The 12,109-nt window shown below is 34.9% G+C and overlaps 1 protein-coding gene across 1 annotated transcript; it reads right to left on the bottom strand.

Moving 5' to 3' along the window:
* Nucleotides 1-7,284: 7,284 nt before the first annotated feature.
* Nucleotides 7,285-10,647, bottom strand: LOC103929626. Its single transcript, XM_048580283.1, has 2 exons — nt 10,329-10,647; nt 7,285-7,979 (listed from the first exon to the last, which is right to left on the bottom strand). The coding sequence occupies exons 1-2, from the start codon at nt 10,645-10,647 to the stop codon at nt 7,285-7,287; spliced, it is 1,014 nt and encodes a 337-aa protein (XP_048436240.1).
* Between the last annotated feature and the right edge of the window lie 1,462 nt (nt 10,648-12,109).

Genomic DNA, 12,109 nt, shown 5'->3' with positions numbered 1-12,109 from the left:
ACGCGGACACGTGTTGCTCTAAGGCAAGTGGTGCCCTCTATTTGGTTTTATCATTTGAGTCATCTCACCACCGAATCATTGAAATAGGAAAAGGAACCTCGTTGGATCCTCTTTTTTGGAATTCTAGGAATCCCGTGAACGAGACTGTCTATCATAAATCGTGCGGTCAGTTTTCGTTAGGTACTATTTATATTTAATTTTAAATTTTAAATTTTAAAATGATTTTTGATTGCACAATATACAATGGACGGTCCTGATCATAGAATCTCTAGGAGTCCCAGAAAAAATAGATTTCCTCTTGAAATTTTCACATCGATTTTTTTTGAACTTTAAGATAGACATGTGATCATCTCTGCATGGCTCTCTGATTTGTGTCATTTCATTAAATTATTGGAGACTTGGAGTAGTATTTTCCTATTGAAATTAACTTTGGTGGACAGATACGTGCTCTTACCTTGATCTCTCGTTTGGATTTATCCTTTATTTAGAATGGGTAAATGATGAGGACATTTAGTATGAAATCTTCAGTGTATTGAGTAAAGTGTGGAGTGTACCTAGAGCTAGCTTTACATAATTGAGTGTCTTTCATAAAGATAATGTTAGGGAAGCTAAATTTTTAAACCAAATTTTCAGACCAAACAATAGGTTACCAATAGGACATAATAACGTTAGTCGATACTTAATTAATAATTCAATAATCAACAACCATATTATTTAGTTTACAAAATTTTGTTCATCTAGCATTACCTTTTTCATAATTATTTCTTTTTTAATTTTAATTTTTTGTTTTTTGGGTAATAAATAGAAGAAACTAGGTGAAAGAAAGGAAGAATGAAGGTGGGTGGAGGAAGCATGGTAAAAGAAATGTGAAAGAAATGTCGATAGAATGAAATAAAAATGAACCTAAAAACCAAAATCCAATATCCAAAAACAATTTTAATTTGTTTTTACTTACAAGTTTCAGTTATCATAGATTCTCATTCATTTCTTCCTCTTCCCTCCCAATAACTCCCTCTTCCTTAACTCATTCCTCATTTCTCTTATACTTTCTCCTATCTCAAAACATAAAAATCAAAAACTAAAAACGAAATTATTATTAATGAGCTCTAAGAAGAAGTTCAAAATATAAAATACCATTGTAAAAATTAAGGGTGCAACTTTGGTTGGGTCAACCCGAACCCAGCCCGACTTTAAACCCGAACAAGCGGGTTTTTTTTTAGTTATAACCCGCTCGAACCCAACCCGATTTCAACCCTTCATTGATTGGGTTGGGTAGGATTGATCATTTGCCCGCCCGAATTAACCCGAACCCGTTCATTGATGTGGCACATAGAGCTGTTAGGATCACCCATAACTCTTACTACTTCCAAGTTGATATGGAATTATATGGACCAGAAGGATGTACCAAAGATCTGAATTGTACCCGAAATCTGCCCACAATCTGACATTGAATACATAAATGTTTAGTGGCACAATCATCCATTTGATCCAAATTTGACCCTAGTTCATTCCAGTGGGATTATTATTTTAGCTACCTGACTATTGTACGTCTGATTCAGGGAGATGAATGTGGTAGTTTGGTGGACTTTGATGCTCCAATCGTTGACGTGCAGTACACTTTTAGTAATTTTTCATTCAAGGCAAGGCATATAAACCCTAAGTTGTTATTTTTCTTCCGATGCTGGATGAAAATGAGTGATGGTGATTTTTTCTACACAATTATTTTGGCACTGGGGTCTCATGCTCTATAGAGACTTGATTCTAGCTTTGGACAATGAAGTGTTCCTCTCTTTCTTTCTTTTTTTCTTTTCTTTTGGTACTAGCTTTGGTATTTCTTGTATTTTAATTCAAACTATGCATGGTTGAACATTCATATTTAGTTTAACTTTATAACAGATACAATTGGCGGGATTGAATTTTAATTTTGAAAAAGTTGAGCAACCCGAATCCATCCATGTCCAACCCAAACCCGATTAAAACCCAACCCGAACCCGAGCCCAAATTGTAAAAGTTGGATAAGGGTTGGGTTGACCTTCCAACCTGCCCAACCTGCCCGAGTTACATCCCTAGTAAAAATGACAATACGATATTAGCTAGGTTTTGAACCATCAGGAAATGCTTATAACTATATATAGTACATATGGAATTATTTGGTTGATTATTTGATCCCATTTAGAGTATTATTTAGAGCCCGTTGTGTGTTCAGAAAAGAATAGATTTGATAACTCATAAAATTCAGAATGTCAAGTATCATTTTTCCCCAGGGTAAAATGAAAGTTAGATTTGAGGTGAGAATGACATTCGTTTGTTAACATATATATTATTCTAATAAAATTTAAATATAAATACTTCTGTTGTAGTCATAAATAGTGTTTATAATCTCTGTTTAAATATATTATGAGTTAAATGTCGTTACTAATGGAAGTAGCACCAGCTTGAATTAAATCATATTATTCAACTTATGATTTCTTTTACCCCTTTGTGCAAAGGGATCTCCATTTTTTTTCAAAAAATGGAAATTAAGTGTGGGGTTCACTCTACATTGAACTTCAACAATTCGAACCGTTTATTTTGTAAGTCTCGATTCATAAATCATCTTTGTAAAAATTCAATTCAGTTCGAAACCATTTGTCTATTTAATTATCAAAATAAAATTTCGTTGTTTCTTATATAACAAAGTATTCATTAATTTCTTTTAACCCATTTAGATATCTTAAACATTTCCAATTTAGCTAATATTTTGCAAGATGATCTATGAGGTGCAACTTGAAAAATAAACGATTTGGATTGTTAAACTTCAATGTAGTGTGAACCCCACAATTAATCCTTATTTTTATAAAAAAAAAAATAAAAATCTATTCCCTTAAAGATTTCCTATATCATTCATTTACACTGATGATATATACCTCTGACATAGCAGAAGGAAAACCATTCTTGGATACAGTTCATTTTTTTAACTGAAATCTATTAGTTAATTAGATCAGCGCGAACTGAGGGGAAGCGTGGCTTTGTTTTTGCAATTTTTAAATTTTTTTGTTACAAATCGAACCTTATATTTATTATAATTTTATATTATTTACGTCTTTTTCACTGCTTGAGGAGCTTTAAAGACTTTACCTAAGCTCTTTTAAGGACTTCACCTAATCTCTTGCAAAGACTTCACCTAAGCTCTTTCATACACATGAAGAGGCATCAGAAAGCTAGGGATGTCATCAATATCCTATAGCTTTCTTTTTTTTTTTGAAGAACATCCTATAGCTTTCTTTCATACATATGAAAGGGCATCGATCAGATAACTAATGGGATGTCATCATCCTATTACTTTCTGATGCTGGCCCCCGCAACCTTCTTGGCCAACAAAAAAGACAAATGAAACACTTTCTTTAGTCCCAATGGGGCATGAGTTATTTGATGAAGTAATGTATTACATAATATACTTGATAATAATTTATATCTGCCGTGATGCATTGCATATTCTTGGAAACGTGAACAGCGGGTACTGTCTTCATCAGCCCTTACAACGTTACTCTTCTGCCCTTGTTTATGTTGCATATTCCCAACATCATGCATGATGATCGATGAGTTCATCATTGATATTTCCATATCCCTCTTAAGTGTCAACCAATGTGATGGATCGGTTACTAGCTGAAGTTAATGTTCCTTTTATACACGTGTCTGATGTACAAATTAATGTTTCTCATATGCATATATCTCGGTCTGATGCAGTGGTTTTCGAGCTAGAGTTAATTTTGCAGTTGATCCGTGAGTGTGTCTGTGTTTGCTTCTGAGAACCCAAGGGGTCATGACTAATTTAATTAAAATTATAAACTGAGAAGAAGAGCCGAGAATGTCTCATTAATAAGATCGACAAAATCCCCTAATTTTTTTGGCAACTCAGCCATAGAGCTTGTTCAACATTTCATGCACTAGCTAGGCGCTACCCCTGCTATTACAGATCATGAATATATCATAATTGAAGAGGCTAGGAATAGATCATAATCTCATAATATTAAGGTCGAGGTTGTATAATTATATATATATATATATATTTTTTTTACTTCCAAATTGGCAAATTGCCTGTTCTTTAACTATGAATTGCAGTGTGGCACTGAATTATAAATAGAACTATATATGTATGTATCGTTATGGTGGTGTTGGTGTAATCTTGGAGACAAGGAGGCATTAAGGCAGTATATGTTTCTTCTATCCTTCTGTATGTATACAACACATTCCTGCATTGGAAATTGATGATGGATCAGCTTTACATTATCATGCATGAAACAAATTAATACACAAATTATATTTCAGCTGCGGCAGCTTAATGCTGGAAAAAAACTACAATTCTGAGCACCGATCACGTGCTCCTTTTATGTGTAATACACACACACACACACACACACACACAAAACATTTATGTATCCATCGTGACATGATTCTTGTTGTCTCCTTTAGCTGGTTTTGTGCATGCATTAATTTGCTGTGTAACATTACTGGAGCGCAGTACATTGTCTTCGCACTGTACACTGTATTGTAAAAAAAAAAAAAAAAAAAAAATCATGAATTCTCTGCCTCACACGTATAATAGTAAATTAATTTACAAATATTATCTCCATCCCCTCAGATAAGATAAAAGCTATATAAAATGTTCTCTCTTCCTTCTTAAAAGTTATATATATCATTATCATTAAATTGATATTTTTCTCCCAAACCATAGGAGGGTGCTCAATATAGAATAAATAAACCAACCAATATGGTTTGTAAAAAAAAAGAAAAAGAAAGAGGAAATGAGCATATGCATATCGAATGCAGAATTAAGTTTTAGGAATGGGCGGCTTAATTCTGGAAAAGCTTCGATTCTGCACATCAGACCAAAACTTAATAAAAACCACATGCTCATTTTGTATAAAATTAATATTCACTGAGGACATGATTCTTCTTGTCTGCTTTAGCTAGTTTTCTGCATGCATTAATTTAATTTGGTGTTCTTCGTAATATATATTTTTTTTTTTAAAAAAAAAATGGGTCAACTGGTGGTAAGTCACGGTTATCTATCATTTTCAGGGGCTGGGAAGACTCACAGAGACATTTCAACTTCCCCCCGACCACAATATTAAGGGAGCACAGTACATTGTCTTTGCAGTGTACCTAAATTATCATCATTAATTCTCTGCTTAACACATATATTGTAATTAAAATATACGAATTTCTTCTTCCTATAGTTATAGAAAAACCCCATATTGTTACAGATATTTTATCTTCCTTTAGCTAGTTGAGAGTACTGTTATTAGTACTAAACCAAAATTTTTTTATGTAAACCAACTAATTATATAGAAAAAATGTATTATATATTCATACGTCCAATATTCTCTGCGTATTGGCAGAATATTTATAGTATATCAGTATATCCCATGCATAATTTGAAGTCATGGGGAGGTCCACGTCGTCCAAAAAAATTCAAGTGTAGAATTTTGCCGTCCCATAAGGCCAATTAGATCGCATGCCACAAGGTTTAATAGTCATGCAGACGATGAAATGATGTGGTGATCAACGGCTCAGCTGGATAGTTGACCCTTTTAGCTTGGCAACCATGGAAATTTTAGCACAGGACACCCTACGTTTAATGGTGTGGAATAAGTAAAAGATGCTAGCTACCTTCTTCATTCGCTTAAATAATAGTAGGCAAATGGCACTGACTTCGGTGCCAACTATCAAATGCCACCCTGCAACAATTGACGTCCATGTCCTCTGTAGCTTTGTTGCGACAAACACCACCATTTCTCTATCGGTGTACAAAGGAAAAGTTGAAGTATGATACGTTCAATCTTTTTGTTTACTTATTATTTAAAAGGGGGCCGTTGAGCACGCATTCCATTGTCTAATCCTATTATTAATGTCACATGCTTGGATAAAAATTTAATCCTTTTGCCACCAAGTCCTTCAAGAGACAAACTTGCAATCATGTCCTCCATTTCCATAATATACTTCCATCTTCCATTGCTAGAGTTCTTGAACAGCCTACTGGAATACAATGTTAAATTATATATTAATAAATAAAAACTTGAAAGATAATAGCACATTAATCATACTGAGTTGAAATAATAAAAACTAATACTAAATTCTACCTCCATAAGAACTTTATGTTTGAATAAATCACTTATTCATTAGTCGACGTGCTCTCAATAATGTTTGCATTTTTCTTTTGCATAGTGGATTATCTCTTGTTTGCATTCACATAGGGTTTCTTGAGTCAGCAAGAATCAAAGTTTTTATTATATATAGGTGGCATAAACCTATGTCTATAAAATATACTCCTCAATCATTCAAATTTATAGGATGCATCACGTTAGGTTTTTTTTTTTTTTTTTTTTTTTTTGGTGGGGTGGTGCCAGGGGGGCGAGTGTTTTTGGGTTTGACAATATTCTTAAGTCCAATCACTTTGAGCTAAATTGCATTTTGATCAATATTTGTGAAGTTTGGTGTATTGATTGTGGCATTTTGTTGGTTTAATTTTTTTAATTTTTTTTAATTTTTTATATCAATTAAGAATTCAAATTCAGAAAATATTCGGATACTCAGGTATCGCATGACCAGTAGCTAACCGGCTCCGTAGGTTGATTAATGAAAGGTCATGCACATTTTCGTCCTTAGGTAAAATGAGTTATAAAGTTTTACTAAAAGGAGCTAATTGGCTCCGTAGGTTAATTAATGAAAGGTCATGCACATTTTCGTCCTTAGGTAAAATGAGTTATAAAGTTTTACTAAAAAGAACTAACTGGCCTCGTAGGTCGATTAATGAGTTATAAGGTTTTACTAAACCAGGTAATGTTTTAGATTTTATTTTTGCGTCCTATTTGATTAAGTACATTATTATGTTTGTACCTAGGGACCTATATCAAAATTTAATTTAACACCAAAACTGTATAAAGGAAGTCATTTTATTTAAGGATGACAATCTAATTTTCTGGTAATGAAGTTCAATTTTTATCTAATAAGTCACAATACCTACATAATTCCATTATAACAAACCAAAAAAATTATTTGCATTCAGTAATTAACTTTAATTTGTTTGTAAATTGTAAGTGTTAGAATCCAAAATCTACGATATTCATAGAGAACGTACTTGGTGCAAATCTTACAAAAAACACAAAATAAGCTGACAAGAATAATCAATATTACGTATTGAATTCCATAATTTTGGAACAATTGTACAAAATGGTTCTTGAACATGGTACAATCCTGTAAATGTCGATGCCATGACTAACTTTACAGATAACTTACACAGCTTCAAGGTGTAAGGACTTTGAGTAGAGACACTCTATGTCGCAATAGGTATCTGAAGAATATTTCCAATCCAGCATCAAGGCTGGATATGCTGCAATCCAGTGTGTCTAGTCTCCACTGAACCACCAGCACATCAATCTTGGCATCACTCCTGATATTTCCATGGAGTGAGCAAAGAGCAACATCAACACTTCCCACTTCATTGTAAACCGTTTGGCCTTTTTCTGTTGCTGCAAATTTCGCCGCCATTAACTTTGACACCAATGACCATTTGCTACCCGTTGTGCTAGCCACCGGCGTGGATAGAAACATGAAGAGGGATTGAAATATGGAAATTGTTACATCACTTAACTCTCTTAACAATTTAAGCACTAATAGTACACCGTGGTCACAATCCAAGAGATGGAATGACCCAAGATCTGTTTCCATTTTCTTCAACTCTCTGAGGCTCTTTGCAATGCTTTTCTTTGCCTTTTTGCGGAAGCAAATGTAGGAATGAACGGTGGTTTCGATGCTTGAATCTCCAGTCCTCCTGCGCAATGCGGATTGGATGTTCTGGACATGTTCCTTCATTGTCAAGAGAATGTCTCTTGCACTACCACATGAGTCTAGCAACCCAACTGACCCGTCAAGTGCTTCTTCCACAATTGCTTTGCACTGTTGGTGGCGAAGTGCTTGTTGGGTCACTGGAGAGAGAACTATTAAGTATACAAGTTAGCAATACAGTTAGTAAGTTGGTTAGAGTAGTTAGGCTCTCCCTTATAAAAACAGTTGTGTAACCTTCATTCTATCAATCAATACAAAAGCATATTTCTCTCTCTAAATCTATCTCTCTGTAAAACTCTCTGTGTTGATCTTTCTTCTCTTCAGCTTTCTTCTTGATTTTCTTTCGATTTCCAAACATTACAATGTAGCTAACATGGTATCAGAGCCACCAGGCTCACGCCATTGATTCTGGTGGTTCCATTTCTCATTAATTTCCCTCTGTTTCTAGCTTATTTTCTTTCCAAATTTCTAGGTAGATTTTGCTTTTGATTTTTTTTTTTTCCAGTTCTTGCTGGGTTTGCGAACTCAGTCCTGAGTTTCTTGAACTGGGTTTGGATGAGAGTTGGGTTTGCGGATCTGGGTCGAGATTTTGAAGAACGGTGTACCAGTCAGGTGGGTTTTGGCGGTTGGCGGCGAGTAGGTTGTCGATGACGTCAAGGATTTGGTCAAAGCCGGAGTTGTAGGGGTCAGATTCTCAACTTCTTAACGTCGTTGGGCTGTGAGAGAACCTCCGCAGTCATGGTTCGAGATTGTAGAATCAAGCTCAAATAATCAGAGGATGGTGACATGTGACATCTGCGAGGTGTGGCAACATACATGCTGCAATGTTTGTATACTCAGATTATACATGGTTTTTAGCCATCGATTTGAGAACTTCTCTGGTCTCATTGGCCAAAGTTGAAAGATCTCGCTCCACCGTCGGTCTTTTGATTTCTTGGTGCTTGAAAACAAGATGTGACTGAGAATAAAGTTTGCTTTCTTTGCACTATTGATTATCTGCTTCTTCATTCATCTTGGTGGTGCAGCTTTCTGAATTCTATTTTCTGGGATTTTGATCTGTGCTCTGTTCTCTGGTATGGAAGAATGTTTAGACCTATGTGCAGCCCAAGTGTTTGACGAAATGCCAAGCTCAGAATTTTCGAGAAGGTTTAAGTTTTTCAGCCACTTCTGCTTAATTTCTATGTTTGTGATATTTGGATTCAAGAATATTGGTTATTGATGGATTGTGCAATTTGTATAGTGGTGTCCAATTCTTTCTCTGCTTCACTGATGGTCTGCAAGGTTATTGGGTTTGATCTTTCTGCAACTCTTGATATATTTGGAATATTGCGTGTGAATTCTTGCATTCTGGTATGTACAATTTTGTGGTTGTTCCGATTGTGGTTTGTGTCAAAATTCAGAACTGTAATGTCTAAGAAGATTGTTCAGCAGCTAACTGAGGAGTGGTGCAGTATTTTCCTTATTACAGCCTATAATGTCGAGTCTAACCAACTCAATTGTTAGCATGAATCTATAGTAAGTTCGGTTATACGATGAAGTTTGATGAAGTTGTAAACGGTAAATCCCACAAAGGGTAATTCCATGATGTAAGTAGGTAAATCCCACGAAGGGTAATCCTACATAGATGTTGATTTTCTGTTGTTGAAATTGTGAAGGTCGATGCCACTGTTAAGAGTAGTTGTATTTTGGTAAAATCCACAAAGGGCGATCCCGTGGTGCTATAGTTAAGGCCGATGCCACACTATAGTTTGTTATTTTTCTGTTTAAAGGCCGAAGCCAATGTTAAATAAAGTTGTTGACGGTAAATCCCACGAAGGGTAATCCCGCAAGAAGTTGTTATAACCGGCCTGAGGGTGTGTTACAATTTTATAAGAGGCTGTTCTTCGATTGAAACTCCTGCGAGAGGCAGATGAATATTGAATTTTTTTTTTGGATGGACAAATTGTATCTGCAAAAGGTGCAAACTTCTATTTGGTTTGCAATAGCTAAAGAGATGTAGACATCAATTTGTGGGGCTGAAATTCTTTGTAAAGAACCAATATGAAATAGCGCAGTTTAGTGATGCCAATCAATGCTGGAGAAGTTGGAGTTAATAGCAAAGAGATGCTAAACAATGATGGACAGGTTGAAGGCAAAAGCAATGTGATGTCAAAAGATTCTCATGCAATTGCTAGAATCATAGCCTAGGTTGATAAGTTCATAGAGAGGGTTGCTGCTTTGGAAGTGGCTGTGGCTGGCGGGACCAAGGTTTTCGATAAGGAATTTGGTGTGTCAAAAGAGTTGCTCATGAGACTTTGGTGTGGGATTGCAAGATTGCAGATGGTTCAACATTGTGTTCAGTGATTGTAGATGTTCTTCCAATCTCAAACTGGATTTCCCCAGTTGAGATTGAGGGGGAGTATTAAGTATACCAGTTAGCAATACAGTTAGTAAGTTGGTTAGAGTAGTTAGGCTCTCCCTTATAAAAACAGTTGTGTAACCTTCATTCTATCAATCAATACAAAAGCATATTTCTCTCTCTAAATCTATCTCTCTGTAAAACTCTCTGTGTTGATCTTTCTTCTCTTCAGCTTTCTTCTTGATTTTCTTTCGATTTCCAAACATTACAATGTAGCTAACAAGAACAAGTTCCTCGATGCAATTGTACAACTCTGCTAGGCCAGACAAGCCCACCAGAAGATCCTCACTCACTAGAGAACTTGAAAATTTCGAAGTCTTTAACTTGTTTAAATCTGACTCAATTTTTTGGGACTTAGGGTTTAGCCTAGATGGTAGGCTAATAGACCTCACAGGTACTATGAATGCCAATGAAACCGCCATTTGCTTTTACAAAAAGTCTCTAATATTTTTACACTTGGAAACAAACCCTGAATTGGAAAACCTCAACTCTCAAAATCTCTATACATAACGCAGAGGGGCGTTGAGGGGGAGAGAAAGATGTAGTCGTACAGGGCTTCAAATTTTAAGGGGCCCCAAATTTTTGCCATCTAATATTATGCAATAATGTTCTATATTTAAAAATTGTTTTTGTTAGCACTTTAAAATCTCATTGTGCACTGCTTAAAAGAGTAAATTTTTTCTATTCTAAATATAAAAATTTGGAGTGTAATGAGATATTTTAGGTATCAATAGTAACATCCTAAAAAGAGATATTTTTCAATTTTATTATATAATAATGTTATATATTCAAGTGAAACTTTAAAGTTAGAGTTTTGAAGTTTTTTTTTCATGTTTGGTTGTAGAAGATTGAAATGCTTTTGATCATTTAGTGAATGTTATATTTGTAGCTCTTTTTACTTATAATTAATGACATTTGTAAATTTGCAATAAGTGAGTGCTAAAATTTGTTTTGATTCAAGTGATTGGTTTCTGGCATTAATACATTGTCCTACTTTTCTAAAACTATCTTAGGAATGAGCCCTTTTATAAATTTCACACAGGGCCCCCAAAATCTCAAAAGACGGCCTTGATATAACGAGTTCCACTTTGGTGCTATGAGTATTGGATAACCTCAATTCACGGGACTACAATAATAATAATAATCGAAACCAATTCAAGTCATCCAATACTCATAGTATTTAATGTTACGTGGTATGGAAGAATTTTCTAGTGAATTTATGTCCTCTTTTGGTGACAACCCGGTACTGCCTGCATGTGATTGTAATCTGCTTCGCCCTGCAAGAAGACCCTGCATCAAATTTGGCTAACAAGGCACAAATTCTATTTCTATTTTTTTTTTCTCAGTTTATGAACTTAGGTCTGATTTATTTTTGGGGTTTGGACCCTCAATCTGCAAACAGTAATGTACAGGCCGTGTCAGGCTTATGCCTCCTTGCCTCCCCCAATCATTTACCAGCCCATTCTCTCTCCTCTAATTTTATGGCACCTGAGATAAAAGTTACGCGATTTATTTTACGTATTATAATAAAGGTAACTGACATGGTTGATATGTCACACTTTTAGATATATTAGAAAAAAAAATTCACGTATTATAATTTAAGTAAAACAATAACGTCACGTGACCTTGTTTCAAATCCACCGCACAATCCACAATCAGAACTCAATCATATATATATATATATATATATTCGTTTGGGTGGATTGTTTATGAAACATGAAAGGCTGGCAAGTGCTTTGCTGGTCATTTGAGAGAAACAGAGAAAGAAGGTATCAGTAGGTTAAAATTCAAAAGAAAACAACAACACTAAGACAAGATATAAGCATAAATCTATAGCCCTCAAATACCAGAATCTAGCTAGGGTTTGCTGACTATAGTAATAAT

Source organism: the organism of the source record quoted next, unplaced genomic scaffold, assembly GCF_019419815.1.
Source record: "Pyrus x bretschneideri cultivar Hongxiangsu unplaced genomic scaffold, Pyrus_bretschneideri_v1 Contig1, whole genome shotgun sequence".
NCBI lineage: Eukaryota > Viridiplantae > Streptophyta > Magnoliopsida > Rosales > Rosaceae > Pyrus > Pyrus x bretschneideri.
The sequence above is the reverse complement of the archived record's forward strand: the minus strand, read 5'-3'. Positions and strand labels throughout refer to the sequence as shown.